This window comes from Antrostomus carolinensis, unplaced genomic scaffold (genome assembly GCF_000700745.2).
Source record: "Antrostomus carolinensis isolate BGI_N321 unplaced genomic scaffold, ASM70074v2 scaffold11435, whole genome shotgun sequence".
NCBI classification, from domain to species: Eukaryota; Metazoa; Chordata; class Aves; order Caprimulgiformes; family Caprimulgidae; genus Antrostomus; species Antrostomus carolinensis.
In genome coordinates this window covers 105062-124828 of record NW_010318445.1, presented here as the reverse complement: position 1 = coordinate 124828, position 19767 = coordinate 105062, and the positions used below count along the sequence as shown (strand labels likewise).

The 19767-nt window shown below is 38.1% G+C and overlaps 1 protein-coding gene across 3 annotated transcripts in view; it reads right to left on the bottom strand.

Moving 5' to 3' along the window:
• Positions 1 to 19767, bottom strand: part of AFDN (afadin, adherens junction formation factor) — a 92282-nt gene that overhangs the window by 3530 nt on the left and 68985 nt on the right. For 2 of the 3 annotated variants that reach the window (XM_029085176.1, XM_010168899.1), the window contains exons 22-30: positions 18723 to 18788; positions 18491 to 18564; positions 17851 to 17969; positions 16583 to 16777; positions 16245 to 16336; positions 15622 to 15810; positions 11887 to 12909; positions 5239 to 5367; positions 2712 to 3003 (exon numbers count right to left, since the gene is read on the bottom strand). In XM_029085176.1, coding sequence (XP_028941009.1) covers positions 2712 to 3003; positions 5239 to 5367; positions 11887 to 12909; positions 15622 to 15810; positions 16245 to 16336; positions 16583 to 16777; positions 17851 to 17969; positions 18491 to 18564; positions 18723 to 18788 — 2179 coding nt within the window. Of the gene's footprint in view, positions 1 to 2711; positions 3004 to 5238; positions 5374 to 11886; positions 12910 to 15621; positions 15811 to 16244; positions 16337 to 16582; positions 16778 to 17850; positions 17970 to 18490; positions 18565 to 18722; positions 18789 to 19767 lie in introns of all 3 variants that reach the window. The other variant, XM_010168900.1, reaches the window with a different exon arrangement.

Here is a 19767-nt window from a genome sequence, read left to right as displayed (position 1 = left end):
AGCGGTGGTAACAACTAGTGACTGATGGCTCTAGAGTTACTTGATTCATTATATGTACAGTCTTCAAAGTGCCAAACAACGAAGGGAAGCAAGGGTCTTTGGAAGCTTACGTGTTGTGATGGAAGGCACATTTTACACTCTCTTACAGTCAGTTTCTAGAAATAATAATTTCTAGAAAAAGAAGTCCTTTGAAAGAACAAAAATTCAGTACAGACATACAGTACAAAAGTTTCATGTCAGAAGCCCGCTCTTTCAGAATATTCCTAAGAGCATGCTGACAACATAGACAGTCATAGTGTTTAAAGAGAATCTTTTCCACTTATTTCCAGTCCTTCTTTAATCTTATTTTAACTCATTAACTCTGTGTGATATAAGGTGCTCAAAAGCTAGAGTCCTTCTAACACAAAACCGTGATTTTGGTTCCCTGGTTGTGGGTTTATCAAGTCAGCTCACATACATGGTAGGTAGGTAGGCAAAGTGGAATTATTTGCATTGTCATGGTAGCACATAGCAGATAGTTGACAGTGTTTCTACTTATAGTGCAGCCACTATATGGCAACACACTGAAAAGCTAAAAACTTCTCTTAGGTTTCTTTAAGATCTGGAACCTATGACAGACCCAGACAGGAGTGGCAGACAAGCTTGCATGATCCGTAGGGACTACTACATCACAAGATCTCACAGCAACAGCAGAGTAAAACAGATTGGTGGTGGGGGGTTTTTTGGTTTTATTTTTATGCTGCTGTTGTTTTTGGGTTTTTTTCCTTTAAACAAGTATCAGCATGGATACTTTTTAAGCAGCTTGGGTGCTGTACTGACCCCAAACAGTGAAACTGCTAAGTATCAACTTCATCAGCTGGACAGTAATTTTAACTGAGATAAATTATCGTCCCTTCAGCAATATTAAAACTACACAATGCTCTGCAGAGCTTCTCTATGGGACTGGAGCAGCACAACTACAGCAGAAGCTAATTTGCCCTGCAAAGGCAAGGATACCTTGCTGGAAAATGATGACCTGAGCCTGAACTGAAAAGGATGCAGACAGGAAGCTCAGAGTATCATGTATCTTTATGGCCTCATCTGATGCAGTCAGATTCATGCACTACTGCAGCTGGATTAGAAGGGCTTCTGGTAGATGGAACCTATTCTGAGGCTCTCATGCTCCCTATGACCAGGACACACTACAGCTCTGATTGAAGAAAGTAAGTGATTTTCATAATTTGTGGTGACCAAAAAGGTCATCATGGATATACCATATTGTAGGTTTCCACATTTGTCATTGCTACTTGAATCCAGTAAACAAGTTAGCCATTCAGCTATCTCAGGTGACTTGCTGCCCTTTGCATCTTAGAAGGATGATCTGATCGGCTGGAGTTGGCTGTCAGACATTTCTTGACTCCCAGCACAAGTAAAAGGAATGAACTAGGGGAATGTCATGTCCACCCCTGCCTTCAGAAGAACACAGAAGAAGAAAAGAAATGTAAGGGAAGTGCTGGCAGATGCTGCTATTTAAAGGCAAAATCCTGTATTAATAAAGTGCAAATTTTTTAGAGTAAGATCTACACAGACACATACTCAAAGAGTAAAGGATGTAAGATTCCTCCTATATGTCAGCAGTTAGAAAAAAAATAGCATGGAACTTTTGACTGAATTAGCTTTGAATTCATATCTATAGCTAAGCTAGTACTCTGCAGATAAAATACAGTGCTGAAGTTACTAGCAACTAGAGCTCTACTTGAAATTAAACTCCTTTATGGCTACCCACTTGGATTTATAAAAAACAAGATGAGAAGAAAAAGAAATACAGGGGTGTAGAAGGGGAGGGAAGGAGTAAGGCAAAAAGCACTAAGATGAAATTTAGGTTTTTGTCTCTCTGCAAGAAAAATGCACTGTACAAACCAGAGGTAAAGGAATGGTGCCTACTGCATTAAACTAACTGCATGTCCTCTATGTTTCTTGGTGCTTGTATATTTAAGAACTACGTCTACAAAGGTCGTTTTTAAAGCCATTTGCACACACTATTAAAAGAGAGAACCCTTGTACCAGTAACGAAAGCAGAAGATTGGCTCTGTCCATGAACCCATTAGAAAAGGTTTCCTGTGTTCAAGAGAGGTGCACTTCCAGATGCCCTGAGTAACCAGTGGTCAGTCATACAAAACAAATCACTGAAAGATACAGAGTGAAAGCCAAAACCAACAGTACTTTGAATTGGTTGAGTAACAGTTAAAATCATTTCTGACTCATTGTGTAAAAGATGCAATTTTTGCTTTTGAAGAGTTTGGGTAAGGAACAAGGAAACTTGAAAGATCAAAACAATTAAAAAATTGGAGGATTCATATTAATATGAGGATTTAAGTTAGATCACCACAGTGAAAATAGTGATTAAGTGGGAAAAAAAAATCACAAAGTAAGCAATTCGATCTGCAGCACCAGAGTTGAAAAAATAAGGATAGTTCTGTAGAGACGATTGATTTAATGGTGTCTACCTTTAGAGCTGCTGGCATGGATGAAACTCGGTTTGTTTGGTGGGGGTGGGGGCTGGCTTTTTTTGGCAGTAGTACTGTTGGCATTGACTGGAGATGACTGGAATGAGTTGGAAAGAAAGATGCCATCTGAAACTGGGCGAGGCTGGCGGGAGGGCTGCTGTGGCTTAAGGGTGGCAGGAGGAAAGTCACCATAAGATTTCCTTGTGCTGGAGTACTTATCCTGACCTGCTAGATTGGAATCCTCCTCCTCCTCATCATCATCATTGTATGCAACAAACTTGGCAGTATAAATCGTGTCAGGGGAGAGGACCTGTGTTTTGAGGTAAGAGGTGTTTCGCTGAGGTGGGGGAGGAGGAGCGTTAGATGAAGGGGTTGGGGATGGGAGTTCATATTCCCGTGGAAGCGGAGGTCTGTACAGACCAGGCTCGTCAGGTTCCAGTAATCTTCGTTCTGCTTCATCGTGCTGCCTGCGCCTTTCAGCCTCTAAGCGACTGTAATACTCCTCTTCCTGCCGCCTCTGTAAGTCCAGATGAAACAGAAACACAGTGGTCACAAAAACAGACATGTCCATCTAAGGGAGACTGACAGTTTGTATTATCGAGCTACAAACATCTTTCTTTGTCTCCTTTTCTGGCAGCAGGCAGGGCATCCATATGGACTCAGACAAAGAATATTTATTTACTACTATGAAAGAAGTGGCAGTTGTCCTGTAACACAGCAGTGCTTTTACTTCCAGATTTACCACTGCCTGTGGTAACTAAGGCGGCTGCCTGTGTGAACTAAGGGCGACTCCAGCATTTATTACTCAAAATGTAACAACAGTTAATAAGGGGTAGATTTACTGAAGCTATAAAGACTCCGTGGGAGAGGAAAATAACTAAAATCAACTACCATCTTAAAAAAGGAGCTTTGTGATTTTGCTGCATGCTTATACAATATAAATTAATCAACAGAGCCTTGGAATAGATGACTCCTAACAAAGCTTCTAGTATAAACACCAGGTAAACGACTTTCACATAAAAATCAAATTTCAAAGAACTTTTCTAAACCAGACATAACTGTTTTTAAAAAACATTTATTAAAAAAGTAAAAAAATCCTACGCTAATAATGTTTATATGAGGCTACTGACATTTAAAAGGTCATGAAATCTCTTCTATGTATTTTTCCAGTATAAAAGGTTTTTACTGTTTTAAAATAAATCGCATTTAATTCTGCTCAGCTCTTGTCTAAGCCCCATTGTAAATTAATACAAGAGTCTATTCAGTAGTTTGTTTGATAACAAATGAAAACATGTATTTGGAAACATGTTACAAAAAACCTTTTGCAGAAGCACAGTAAAACTTCTGATGAGAATACATGGTATTTTGAACAACTGTCCTTTCTGTTTTTAATCCATGTGTTTAAAATAAAATCCACCTTATGTGCTCAACACCATGAGTCAGTTATCTTAAAAAAAATAATAAATCATTCTGATCTTGTTCATCCAGAGTAAGACATGAAACTCATCTCCCTGTACTACTCTCTAAAATCATAGTAGTGGTCAGATGGTACCAAGTTCTGAGTTGGTAGATGTATGAGCCTCAGTCAAGATCTGTCAATGAAAACCTTTTCAAGTGTGTGATCCAAATGTCATTTGGCTGCATCACTCTCAGAAATTAAGAAAGCCTTGGCTGGCTTTTTTTGGTTGGCTTTTTTTTTTTTAAACTTCCTACAGTATATTTTAAAATACTTCCCTCAGATACACCTTCCTCACTTCTCAACTATCACCACCCCCATCGTAGCGTTCTTCTACTCATCAACCCATTCTGCTTATGGAAAACAGTAAAACAAAGCTTGAAAACAATCTAACAAAACAAATTAACAAAGTGAATATATCTAAGGTTGGGTTTTTTTTTAAAAAAAAAACCAAAAACATTTGCTCAGACTTCCAAGATGAAATTTCTCTCAACATTAAAAGCTAGCCCTCCTTCTTCATTCTGAAGTCAGTGTTACTAACAGGCAAGTCTTCAATCTGAACAAAAGTAACTGTTCTCTCTCTAGGAAGAAAAAGGTCTTAAAAAAACCACGCTAAGAGTCAAATGAGGTGCTTTGTCTTCCGGTTTTGTACAATAAAGCTCTCAAATTCATGTGTAATGTTCTGAAAGAACCTAGGAGCCTGAATTTTTAGAATCTGTTTGACTGCACAGTGACTTATCTGCTGAAATGATTGACTTCCTTTCTAGAAAAGAGTTCCTTTTCTCCCATAGTCCAAACATAAAAGACAATATGGAGCACTCATCTCCACTCCACTGTATTTAATATTCTCTCTCTCTCTCTCTCTGTAGCTGTATAAAACAATTACTGCAAAAATATTTAAGTGCCATCTCTGAGACACAGCCAAACTCAATGCCACTAAACTCAGCCATTATAAAAAAGAAGGAAGGCAAGTCACTTTGGGGGCTGAAGGAAAGCAGGAGGTAATTGATTTCTGCCATAACTTTCAGAAAAGGCTCCGAAGGCAAGTCCTTGCCATTGCTGAAATCCTTCAGCCATGATGCCTATGGTACTATTTCTGCAATACCAGTCAACCACAAGTGGGATATTTATTTAATTACTTTTTGTTTTACACTGGATAAACTGAAGCCTTGGGTCATGATCCCTGTCGCTAGGGCTAGTGCGTTTAACCCCTGCTGACCCAACACTGAGCTGGCACTGGCCAGGCTAAAGAGGAGAAGCCTGTAAGAACCCCTGCAGCACTCAGAAGACCACAACCTTTTCTTCAGCCTCTCTTCTGGTCCGCTCCTCCTCTTGCTGTCGTCGCTCTTCTTCCTGCCTGGCCCTGTCTTCTGCTTCTCGTTTGCGCATTTCTTCCAACTGCTGCTGCCGTCTGCGTTCTTCGTCCTGTAACTACGAGAGACGCAGCTTTAAGTTTTTGGTCACGTATCTGGGTAAATGGGTCAAAAAAAAAAAAAAGTAACTAATTCAGTAGAAAATGCTATACTACAAATAAATCCATATAATTTCCAGCTGTTAAGAGTATGCTTTGTTGCATAGTTTTACATTAAAAAAAACCCCCCAGAGATGCACAGAACTACATACATAAAAGCACAAAAACATGGAGGGAGACATTTTTAGCAGTTACGTATGAACCCCAAGCAGAAGACTAAGGCGACACATGTTCCAGACAGCTTCAGCAACCATAGTCTCATAGGTACAGTAAAGTGAAATTAAATACTTGGGACCAACAGTACACATCTCCAGCAGCCAATTGGTTTTTCATTTTGAATTAGTATTTAAGCACCGGAAAATCATGATTCATTAGTCAAAGGGTCAATCTGTTTAAAGTAACAGGCTCACTCAGCAAGTCTGCAAATAGTCTCAGGAGATAAATACAATCTCCAACTGTATCTGCAACAAATGTGTTCTGGAAAAAGCAGAGTGAGGCAAAGAAATCTTTGGCTACTGAGACTAAACAGCTCACATGAACAACTGATTCCAACAGACAATACTGTTTTATATAAGCTTATGATAAGCACTGCACAGATAAGAAAACTGAGCAACAATCCAAACTTTGCATGATTCTCTAAAGCTAACAGTATCTAAGCCCTTGACGGACAGGAATATTCACTGTCACAACAATACTCACATGCAGAAATTACCTGGACTACCTGCTGTGTTATTTCTTACTGCAGCGTAGGTTTTAAAGTGATCTTCCCCCTGCCCCCCTGCCAAGATCTTTTGTACTGATTGATATATCTTGCTGTAAGCTGCATGTAACACAGATACTTCTCTACTCCTGGATTTGTTTTTTACAATCCAGTTTCATTTACAGAGAAAGGCTCTTAAGACACAGAGCAATAGTGATATAGTAAAAGAAATTTAGTTTTGATACTTTGTGAGGACAATCTTCATGTAGGTATCTCTCCCCTGCAATCAACTAATAGGAAATGTGCTTTAAAGCAGATTAGGTTTTCTAATAAATTTTCCCATCAGTTCTAAAAAATATTTTTTTTTAATTAATTTTCTGGTAATTATTTCCCCCCACTGTTCATGTAATATTTGTGTTATGGGTATCTTATGATGTTGTAAAACAGGTAATTTTCAAAACATTTGCCTTCTGCATCTTCAAGCAGCTAAACAGACTAATTAAAATTAAAACACCTCTCATTTGAAGTGTTAAAAAATACCATTCTTGAGCATGAAAGCTAAAGAACAAAATTATTTCATTTAGACAGGCATTTGTATACTTCATAATGCTAATTCCAAGTACATTTCCCTTATTTAGAGCTAAAAAGTTTGTAATTCCTAACTGAAAATGACATGAAGATAGAGATCAAGCTCAGTATATATGGTAGAGCAGGGAATAAAGTAGTTAACCAGCTCCCTGCTTGGATTAAGACCTCTTCTTGTCTTGGTTATTAAAAAGACATTATTTTAGCAAAAGAGATAGTATTGCTGTCAAAAGGAAAGACAGATAGTAATTCAAAAGCATTTACAGAAGACAAGTCATTTCCTCTTAAGAAAAAAAAAAAGTAGCAAAAACTGCAACGTGAAAAAATAGAGGAAAACTCCTTGACTCTTGTCACAATTGCATTTAGAGAAGAACTCTGAACATGGCAGTTCCTGATCCCAGGTTCCAGCACGGATGCCTTTTGCTTAACAGCAGATACTTCTATTCAAATGCACACTTCAACAAGAAAGTATTTCCAACTAAATTAAAGGGCAAGTTCTAGTTTCTTCTGAGCTGAACTAAAGAAAGAAGGGAAAACTGGGCAGGGTGCCCACCTGGGAACTGTCGTCAACATCTGAACCATAATAATTGTGAAGACAACTGTATCCAGGTCAGAGGCTGTTCTAAACATAATACTCAGTATAAAGGCCAAAAATTATATGTAAGGCACAAGCGGGAACAGAGCAACTATTACAGAGTGACGTTTCATTTCTTTACAATCCGTAACTGCTTTCTACTTGGGAGCCCTCCCAGAGCAAGGCAGGGAGCAGTGGGATGGTGAGGCACGCCAGGGCGCTCGCAAGTGTTGGTGTTTGTAAGTGCGTCCAGCAGCACCCGGCTCAAACCAAGCGCCCTAAGTTTCAAGCCTCCAAGGAAAGCTAAGCTAGCTCCACGCCCCGTTTCTAGAAAGAGAGCTATTAGACTCCCAGCTTAAATATTTGGATTCAATATTTCTCTATCCCAGTTAGTTTTTCTCTAGTTTAAAAGTCACATTTTCATGTGATTCACTGTACTTCCAGGGTTTCTCCAAAGCAGCACGTGTTCATATTGTAACAGGTAGAAACAACTGATCCATACAGCCAGAGGGACTGAGAAGAGCATTTTCCCAGCTCTACCCCAGCGAAGCACAAAGCACTAATTCTTTCCCTGTTTTGTCCCAGCTCTACTGGAAGTGCCAACAGTTTGCTCAGCCACTCAACGCTGTCACCCTATCACCAACATACACTTGCAGTACTATTCCTTCCTAGAAGAGGGCAAGAAAGGCCACCTTTCTTCGGAGCTATTGCTCCTTGTAACAGATCAGCCCATCGGCTCCTTTCCAGAAATGTTAAGATATTCATGGGACTGGCAGGCACCCAGGAAGTCTCAAATTCCAGACAAAATTAATTTCTCCAAGCATTGCTTAGAATGCTTTGAAAAAAGTTCCAGAACTTTGAATTTATACCTATTTATTTATAACAACTAAAGCTGGGTCAGATCTGTTAGTGGCCAAGGGAATTTAAAAAGACAAACACTAGCCAAATTGACAATTCATGCATTAACTATTCATCAATTTCCACAGCCTTTTAATTATCAGAACAGCTATCACCAATGCTTACACTGGACATAGTAAAAAAAGCATGGAAAATTCCAAAGTGTATTTCCCCCCGCCCAGAAACGACAAAGTAATTTCTTGAGTAGATGACATGGTATAGAATAGATGCAACTATGCCCAAAAAGTAATGTGAACAGTATGAAAATGATGAAATTAGGAAAAAGAGGTATTTGCTGGGTATAGCGTTCAACATAATCTATTTCAGAATTAGCTTCCTTTCTTTTTTTTTTTTAAAGCTAAATTTATTAACTAATAAATCCTCGACTAATTCAAGCCATGGATCCATCTAGCACAGTATTCTGTCTCTGACCATGGCAAGAAGAGCTCACATGAGCCTGGCCATTTCTTCTAGTATTTCCCCAGCATTCAGCATGGTACCAGAGACGTCTGGCACAGCCTTGTGTAATCCTTTGAGTAGCTGTTGGCAGGTGTGATGTCTATTAATTTGTCTAATCCATTTTTAAAGCTGATGATACTGTCTGCCTTCACAATCTCCCATTGCAGAAAGATCCAGAAGTTTAAAGCCTGCTTGGCAAAGTACTTTATCTATCCAGTCACAGCTCCGGGGATGAAGGCTTAAGCAAAAAAATAAATAGGAGTAGTAATAAGAAAAAATATTGATAGATACTAAGTCTGAAAAATCCATGACTCCTGGCTTGTCCATTAATTCAGAAAGCTGACGTGCTTCACCTGTCGCCCTGCTGTCAACTGCTTAACACTAATGTACCACACAGATACAAAACTGAATGCCTTAAACAGACTAAGTCATCTGAAGTATTAATTTAGAAATATTATTTTTAAAAAATAAAGCAGTGCTGAATATCCAAATTTATATTTTTAATAGCCACGTTTACAGTTTTTTCCAGCAGTACAAATTAACTATACTAACAGGACTTGCAAGCATTATCCTTCTTTCAAATTGGTATACTAATGATACAGAAATACGCTTTGAAGGGGATATATTTCTTTTCTAGAAGACTACAGAACTCTTTTTTTCCATATACCCATTTCCAGTAATACCAATAAAACACAGAATTGGTTAGAGTCATAGCAATTACTGCCACAATCTGAAAGCCTGCCATGTTTTAGATGCAAGAGAATGGTATTAACCAATTGAAACTGAAATTATATGCCAATTTAATAATTGCATGTTTGTGTGACCTACTTGGAAATATTAGTTCAGAAATAATTTCTGGGTTTACAATCCATTTTTACTTCAATCAGAAACTGTAAACAACAGGGTTTCAGCATGTGCTGAAACAGTATGCTCTATTAGTAGGCTCTCAGGACAATTTCACTTCAGACTGGAAAAGAATGGTGTTCCTAGAGCTCTCTTAAAATCTGCAGGGGTTGGGAAGGGAGGAAATCTTACCTCACAGCTTGTTCATTCAAAGTGCTTAGTAAGATTTTATAAACACAACTGCACAAAACACCAAATACACAGTTTTATATTAGACCACTGCTACAACAAGCAAATCAAGCCTGCAAGCAGAACACATCATCTGAAAGGAAGGAAACACACGGAAAGGAGTCACCACATCTGGAAACATTCAAATGCATGCTTACAGTTAAGTTACTGCTTATTGTATACAATGATTTTTGAACACCCAGAGATGCCAAATCATCATCCAAAGCACGTAGAGTGATTATTAATAATATCAGGAATTGAAATGGGAAAGAGATATCAAAGAGAAAGAAGCAAACATACCAAATCTAGAACAGAGATTGCTGGCACAGCAGTCTGCTGCAGGTAGTAAGAAAGGGGAAAAAAAGAAAGATGCACAGTGAAAATAAAGATAGGTTAGACTTGTTCCATTTCAAAAGCATTTTCTTTTATTTGTTAAGTCAGCTGCTTTAGAATGAGGAACTGAATTGATATAATCCTGAAATACAGAAATGAAAACAATCAAATAATCCAAAATTTTAATCAGAATAGGCTTGACTCATTCAAAACCTCAGTATTTCTCCAGAGATGCTACTACTTGCATCTCTAGCAGTATAGACAGTGAAACGTAACCAACATGCAAACATTACTTCAGTTCAAGACAGCTGTTATTAGTTTCAAAATGTGCCAAAATGCTGGAAGAACTTTATGCACAAATAGTATTTTAAATCCAGCACTTGCAGAGAAGACTGATATAGTATTATGCAATACAACTGGCTTTCTGTTATTGACACATGGCTTTTTTAAGCCTTGCTACAGTAAAATTTTAGAGACATTGTTTGTTAAAATGGCAGTTTTAAATGGACTTTTTATGCCCGTAGGTAACTGCCTATGTGCTACAAATTACTTGTTAGTGATGTTGAGCTTTAATGCAGCCTGTTTGCCAAAGATATATTTAGCCTTTCCTTTCTTCATTTTCCAAGTCTGAGGTATCTATTGTTTTACACATTAATAAAGTTAGCCACAAGAAAAAAGGAAAGCAATGCAGACTGCAGTGAATACAAGAAGAGTAAGTTTAGGAAATCAAGCTGCCAAAACAATCCTGAACAAAATACTACCCAAGCCGATAGCTATTTCTGAATGTAAAAATAAGCGTGTCCAAACATCTCTCAATAATTAAAAATTGCTTATCCCAGAATTAAGTCAACTTTTCAAGATAAACTAACAGAAGACACTCAGCGTACTACAGAGCTAGTTTTTAAGCCTGGCAAAGCATAGCTATTGGTATCCAGCTTTGGTATCCAAGCTGCTATTCAGAAAAGAAAAACAAATTTTTCTATAGAAGCTGTTTCTCAGTAGATTTAACAGATTCTGAGAGACAACAGCCACCAGCAGAGTGATAAAAACTTCATCACATTCATCAGTTGTATTATCTTATTAGATATATTATGAGCTTTCACTCATAATACTGAAGCCAAGGTAAGCAAACCTTGTCGGATATTGATTAAACTGGACACCATGCAAAATCCAGGTATGTATGAGCTGCAGCCCTAGACGGGGTGTATCCAAAACCACATGGCTCAACCTAATGCTTCCTCCCTGCTCTGCTGGAGTCACCACTGAGGTGGTAAAGGTAGAGGTAGCAGGTGCATTACACCCCAGCCTTTACTTGGAGCAGACCAGCAAGGTGGAATCTCAGTTCAGTTCAGTGTTCCCTGTAAACAGCATGCATTTGGTGTCTGTGTTCAGGTCTACAGATAAGAACTCCTAGAGTAAATATATTTGAGGGGGGAGAAAAAAAAAACAAACAAAAACCCCCAAACCTCATGCTATTTTTTTCCTTATTCTCTAGAGACTTTAATAATTTCAAATACTTTTGCTTACCTTCATGTAAGCGAATTCCTGCCATATTTAACCTTCTAATCCTACTCCACGTACATGGCAAGATCCCTTTATCCAGAGAATTTCCTTCCCCACAACCAGAAAAGTAAATTTGACTGCCAGCTTGGGTTCTATAACAGGTAGTTATGATACTTTCATAATACGTCACTTTACTGGTGATGCCACAGTAAGTTAGCAATTTAAAAATTAAGGGATTTAAGAAAGCTTCGTCCTCCTTTACCCCATAAGAACATCAAAATACTCAGACAAAGCCAGAGAACCCACTAAGATATACAACAATTTTGTTTAGAAAGGATTATCCCTTTTTACCCTTGCTCTTCTTTCTGCCTCCAGTCGCTGCATGATGAGCATAGTATCCACATCATCATCCTCCTCTTCATCATCATCTTCATCCTTCTGCTTTGATTCCTGAAGTCGCTTTTGGAACTGCCACTCAAGCATGAGTTTGCGTAGGCGGTCATTTTCTTCGGCAGTACGATCAGGCTTGTTCTGAAGGTCCTGAATCTCTTTACTCAGCATGTCCACAATGTGCATCTGTTGCTGCTTCTCCAGTTTCTCCTTAGCATCCCGTTTCCAGGGATCTGGAGAGAGGCTATCACTAGAGGACAGTTCTTCCTTGCTGATAGTAATGTACTGCAGATCTCTCCGCTCAATAGTCCGAGGCTGCTGTTGGGGCTGTAACTCTCGAATGACTGTTTCTTGAGACCTCTGCAAAGTTGAAGGTTTTTCTGATTTCACTTGTTGAAGGGAAACAGGGGGAACCACAGGCTGAGCAGGAATTAGTGGCTGAGAACGCATTTGGCCCAGTTTCCTCTCCTGCTCACGACGTTTCCTTTCTCGTTCTTCTTCCAAACGTGCCTTTTCCTTTTCATACCACCTCTGATGCTCTTCTCTTTTTTTTCGCTCAGCCGCGGCTACCTGGGAAGATGCTTGTGCTCCTATTTGATTTGGAGGAGGAGGGGGAGGCAGAGGCAAATCCATTTGTAGTTCATCAAATTCAGCTGCATAATGCACTGGAGGAGGCGGTGGTGGAGGGGGAAGATCTGTTCTGATGGGCTGGGAAATGGCCACTGGAGTTGGCTGGCTAGTAGCTGGAGTTTTCCAACGGCCAGGTCCACTTTTAGCTAAACAAGAACCAGGCGAGACCGGTTTGGATGAATGGTTCAGGTGTTCTTGGCTAGATGTGCTAGAATCCACAGATGAATTAATCCACTGATCGCTGTCTGACTTCCGATCAATGTATTCTACATCCTTCCGTATAACAACTTCCAAACGATTCCTCTCTGGCTGGAAAACGTTATCTCTGAGTTCTTCCTGGGAACGTGCCACACGCTGGAAAAAATTAAACAAGGAATGTATTTCATAGTCCATCTACTAGAACATATTTGAAAATGGCTCACAAACCACATTCTTTTTACTGAAGGTAATTACTTTTAGTGAATTTCAGCATTTCCATGCCCAGTAAGCTTCCCAAAACCAACAATAAAATATTCTTAGGCCTTTTAACTCATTGAAGTCAGGGAGGACTTTGCAACCTCTGAAATGCCTGGAAACCTGGACTGGGAGGAAGGATGAACGCAAAACAGAGCTTAAGCTGAAAACCTCCTCAGCTTGCACAATTTCTCAGGACTATCTCCGACACCCCCTTCCCCCACATGTAAGCATGAGAGTCCTGGCAGCTCAGGCACACCAGCTCTGTCATTCAGCCTTCAGCTGGCTTGACTGAACATTTTTCCTATTGAGAAAGCAAACAGAAAGGCTGCTGAGGGACAGACAAGGCAGCCTCTGCCCACCCTCCTCCACTCACAGGCGAGATGACCCGCAGGAAGCACTCATTACTCCGGTGTCATTCATGGGTATGGAATCTGGGCAGTCAGGTCTAATTCTACCTGCTCTTGGGGCATGGGTGTATTGGTCTGTGCTTTGGTCGCTCTTCTAGTGTGTCAAACACTAAGTCTTTTTTTATACAAGCTCGGGGTTGCACTGCACTGTACAACCTCCTGAAAAGGAATACTGGACCATAAATTAGGCTTATCAAATCTGTTGATGATTTTCTTAAGCAAATATTCATACTTTGAATGTGAGGAACTACTAAGCACTGAACACATAATGTACCAATTATCAACAACTGAGAGAAGACTAACAAAGCAAACGCCTTTTCTTTTTCCTCCATTGATGACCTTAACCATGACCTCTAAAGAATGCCGCCTTTGAGATGAACAAGTGTATTTTTTATGCTCTATTAGTCCAGCAGAGCTGAACACACAGCTCTGTGTGTGTTAGATTCGCTGTAAAGATGCACCTAGCCAAACAGTTTGCTAATGCCTTCAGAACAGAAAACAGGCATTTCACATCAGTCAGTAGCTTATGGCAGCTTTTTCCACAAGCTCAGTTGTTACTGTTAAGATTAAAAGGATACTTAAAAAATTTTTTTTGGAAGTCTATTTTCCTCTAATTTTCAACTTAAAAGAACTACCATACAGCAGAGAAAAAACTGTGTACACTTTCAATGCCTGTAAGGAGCTAAAGCTTCTAGCCATTTGCTTTATGAAAATGCTTTTCTGCACTGCATTCAGCCTTAAGACCACAGCTCAAATTTGGTATCTGTCAACAACTTTAACAAATGGGGTCTACCTCACCAGTTTTAACCACCTCATCTAATGTATTCACTTAAGCTTGTCTTAAACAAGACACAGATGCATGTCCAGGCAGCAATTCATCCCATTAAGACAAATGGGTGGGAACCATTCTCTGGAGGTACTATCCTCCCGCATGTCCCATCATTGACAGAGAGAGCCTAGACACTAACTAAGCAGCTAAGATTAGGAGAGATGAAGAAGTTAAGCATGGAAATTCAGCAACATATTTCCATAGCTATTTGCCACAGTAATTTAACTTGCAGCACTCTCCTTCAAAATTAAAATCGTACTTTGGGTATAACATCTATTTTCTTAACAGCTGAAATAATTAGGATTTGATATCCATGGCACTCGGGGCGGGGGAAGCATCAGGCTTATATTTAATTTATTTTTTTACTGAATTCACTCGTCAATACATGTGTGAGTAATCAATAATCAATCTTTACTTTGCCTCTACGGCACAATCTCAAGATAGTTTACAAGACACTGCTTTTCCAAAAGTAAAACATACTGCCTGATGTAAGGCTCTCCTTTTATCACAAATTAAGAAAGAGCAAAAAAATGTTTTCTCTCTATATTTTTTTTCTCTACACATTTTTAAGTGTCTGTACAGTACAGTGCAACCCTGAAAGAAAAGATGATTCAGTGACTGGATTTAGTAGATCTAGATTTAATTTCCTGTATGGATTTGAGTAAAGTCTTCATTTACAAAGAGCAGAACATTATTTTTTTAATTTATAAAGGTACAGAGGGGGTAAATTAATTTCAAGTCAAGAAACATCTGCACTTCGATAACAGATGCAACTTTTTCTTTTTTTCTTTTTTTTTTTTTTAACTGAAAGCAGGGAATGTACTTCAGTGAAGACCTTGGATAGGTCTCCAAGTATTGTTTTATTTCATTTTTAATACTTCACTTTGTCACTTAAACAATGCACCCCGCAGGCAAAGAGATTTTTTCCATGTAAACCTTCTTGGAAGAGTGAAAGATTTAGTTTGCTTTTCAGAAAACCACAAAACATTTTACAAGATAAACCCTACTACCATCTACACCCCATTACCTCTAACAGGGGATTAAAACATCCCAGATAACAGGTCTGCAGAACATGGCAAAGTAAATTATACTGGGGGGGGAAGAAAGTAGGGTTTCTGAACCCAAGCCAATCATGGCAAAAGTACAGTTGTTCCCCTCCTTGTGGTATAGCTTGTCCTCAACAGCTGAGATTATAGAGAGTTGGTTGTTCTGCAAAAATGTCTCCATCAGTCTGGAAGTAGAAAACAAGCAGTTTCTTTCTGTTTGGTTTTTTGTTTGTTTGTTTGGGTTTTTTGTTGTTGTTTTTTTGGGGAGGGGTGTTTGTTTTTTGTGTTTTTTTTTCCTCTTCTTCTATTGAAAGACATTACTTCTCACCTGCATTGTAGTATTGATTGAATGATTACTTTCTGCCTGGACCTGTGTTTTTTCTTCATAATTTGGCCACTGACTCTGAGCTGGACCCATTCTATCCTGGGACTTTGAAGCTGGGAATGTGAAATATTCTCTAGTATAGGTCTGTGTTGGGATGGGATAAGCTTCAGGTCGTGGGGGCAGAGTCTGTTCCTGAAAAACAAAGAACGTAAGTTAGAATTTTCTAATCACATGGATCCGTATGGAATACTGTTCTAAACATGCATCTTCCAAATGTTTTCTTTTGGCTCATAAGAGCATTATTTGTCTGGAACAGGAGATAAAGAGGTTGTCTAGCATCAAATATAATTGCGGTTATGACTCATGTCTTCATGGTCTGAAAACCAGTAAGCAATATTGTACAAACCTAAGAAATCACAAGGCCAACTTCATGGACAAAATATAATAAAATCCCTGAAAGCTGTCTCAGTCTTTCATTAGCTGTAATAAGCAAAACCCCCACCCAGTCACTAGTACCAGCATTATGTTCAAATAGTTAAGTAAGACACTGGTTTGACTCAAGCACACTGACGCTATTGATATCTAAGGAAAGTTTAATAGCCAGCATTTTGCTTGCCATTTCTGACCTCTGTACAAAGATTTCCAGTAGAGACTGAGGTTATTTTGGTGGTAGTTCCAGATGCATAAGCATTCTTTCCCCCAGGGCTTGGAGGCTGATCTGTTGGAAAGTTAAAGGAAGTATTTACATGACTGTTAATAATAATTTACATAACTTAATAAAATAACAGTATTCACAAAATAACTATGATTTTTCCTTTGAGTAGTTCTAAGAGGCTTGCTCCAAATGTTACTAATACATTGGCGCTTTAAACTTAATCCATTTTTAAAAGCAATCATCTCCCTTTTAAATTCAACAGCTAGTGGAGGAGTCACCTACCCCTAAAAGAAGGATAATCTTACTTACTTGCTACATTGGGACTGGAGCGATGATCAGCTCTGTTCTTCATTAGTCTATCATCCCCTGGCAGCTTCTTTGGTTCACTGTACTCCGTCCACGGCAGCTGAGGGCTCTCAGGTGACCCATTTTGAGTGGAGTTATTATACAGCTCAAAACCTTCGCTCTTTGGTCGGGGTTTACCTGAGCCACGGCGGTCAGAAACTGTAACAGTTGGATATGTATTTTCCCCCTTTCACTTATATTAACTACTGTCTAGCACACTCTTTTTCAGATCACAGCTATCTTGCATTTATAATTAAAAATGAGTTCCCAGTAAAGGAAATGGTAGATTTTAAAATCTTTACTTCTTCAGCTACACAATCTCACCCCTTGTATCAACTATACAGGATCCCTTTGATTTGTATGCTTCAGAAGAGCTTTAGAAAAGGTACCACAATATTTGGAAAAGCCAAATGTGCTTTACTGAAAAGTCTCTTGCTGACTCTGAGAGGCATATAGCATCTGGGATGGTGGTGTAAACTGTGATAATAAGGATTTATTCTTTTAACCCATTCTTTTCTATACTGTAGTACTACCTGATATGTAGAAAAGGTCTTTCTTTGCAAAATTATTTCCTTTACAACATTATTCTACATAAGACATAAATATGTCTTTTGTTAGTTCACTGAAGTAGGAGGATAAAATGTAACACTGGAGAAACATCCAAGAACTTCTTACGATCAGACACAGAGACTTAAGAAGATATGTTTCAATATTTCTAGTTAAAAAACAAGCAAACAAAAAAACCCCCTACACTAACCAAAACAAAAACCAATGGCAAAACGTGTTCCAAGGGCTTCTGTTTCTATTTCTTTCTTTCTTAGTAATTACAGTTCGCTCTCTGGTTACAAGGAAGTCATATTCTGAGAGGAGAGAAGCTTTTATGAAAGGGATAAAAAAGCCACTGAAGTTTAACGCCCTTTCTATTCGTTACCTTCCATTTGTTAAAATAAAAATTACTTTAAACCAGAATTAGGTTTAAATGAATTTTTTAAAAGGTATGTATGCAAAGCATTTATTAATTATTAGACTAGCATAATTTCAAACAATATTGAAAAACAGATAAACTTTTGCTACGGAAGGAAATGCTTTTTTTTCCTGTGGAATGACAGGAAAGGTTTCTTTTCTGATTTAATATTTTGATAGTATCTGCCAAGCTACTGTAAATTATTATATTCTCTGCATTCTAAGACTTATAAATCTGTTCTCGGCATAAATAATATTATTATTTTTACCTCTTTGCATCATTGGGGATGGCTGATTAAGCAGGGTTGCCAGACCATGGTAAATTGCTCCTTGTTTTGCTACTTCTAGTGTTACTACAGAACCTGTCCTAGTCATAAGTTCTGCTGCCCTGCAATAAAAGCCAAAGCAAATAAAACAAAATAAAGTTAGGCACTGTATTACTGAGTTCTCCTTATTAACAGTTTGTATGTCATGATTTCTCACATTTATTCTAGTAATCTTTTGTTTGACAAAACACTCTTTTTCTGATTAATACTTAAAATCACTTTAAAAAATTAGAAGATGATGACTAGAAGATACGCTTATTAAACATACAACCCCCACAGGCAGGTACTATTTCCAGTTTCTGCAGTTAAAGGTCAGAAGCCAAAATATTTAAAGTCAGAGCTAAATAAAGTTTGCTCAAAACTAAAGCCCAATCGTGTACTACAATCTCTTCTACCTAGATAATCCATATCATATAAAGAAAACACTACATGAATAGTTGAACTTGTTACTAAGGTTATTCATAGGCAGTTGCAAAAAAATCCAAGACCAAGCGTAAAATGTGAAAAAACGAGCTTCAGTTCTTTCCAGTAGATTATGCTCTAGCATTTTCTTCACGTAGACACCCAAGAAAGCATTCCATACCTTTCCTGGGACAGGCCCACCAAACTTCGACCATCCACACTGAGCAACTGATCCCCTGCAGCCAGACGACCATCCTAAATACATATTCAAGAGAGAAGAAAATTCATACACCAATGCTAACATTGTCTAAATTAAACCAATTGTTCACATATACTAGTAAACAAAGGGTTCAAATGCATTTCCAAAGGCTCTTTCTACCTTTGAACTTCTGATGTTTAAGAATATTACTAACCACATCTGCAGCACCTCCTTTCACAACAGACTTGACATATATTCCAAGTTTGTCTTGACCAGCACCCTACAGAGAAAGAGGCGTTAATTTATTACCTTTATATTTGATCTCTTAAGCATTTCACAAGTGTTAATCAGAATTTTACATGGCTAGGTAAACCTCTAATTTCTCATTACTTTTATATATTCCCAAACTGGGAAAAAACAATTATACAGAAAAGAGTTACATTCATTTAAAGTAAAAAGAAAATTTAAATATTAGGCCTACTGAACCTGCAAAGCATTGTTAGAAGCAAATAATATTTGGTCTTAATGCAAGCTTGATTAATAAAGAAAATTACATTAACTAAAACTTATACTTCAGAAGTTCGTTCTAATCCCCTTCTAATAAGAAATACTTATGTGCACTTTTACATGCATGTTATTATTTTTTATACCTCTATTATGATCCAAAAGACTGCACTGTTTCCTTGCTAATACCCAGATGAAACAAGGTAAATTGCAGATTACAAGAAAAAGGAATATAAATGCTTTTTACATAAATTAGGACTGCAAAGGAGCTAGTGTAAAGGAACAGTGTCTCTAGTTTTACAATAAACAAGAAGATACTATAATTAATAATTCTTTTAGAGTTGACAGAGACAATATTTAAGTCTACTGCAAAATCACACAATTTTGTTCATAAAACATCTGTCTCACAGTATTTGGCTGAATTTTGAAAGGACTGTTAACAGTGAACTTATTGCAAGACAACCAAAGATTCAAGACAAGAGAACATAAGCATCTATTCAAGCCATGCTGTTGCGTCATCCACATGCTCCAATTTACAAGACACCACACATATCAGTGTATCACAATGTTAGTATCACAAACCTTTAAATTGTCACTTATAATAAAAGATAATCACCCATGATTTCATTATCTACTATAGCAAATGGTGCCATTTTACTCTGCAAGTCACTTGGAAGGAGAGTGCTAAGTAAGTTTTCAACAGAGCAGTTTTTAATATAACGTAGTTTTCTAAAATACCCCCTAAGTTGCTTTGA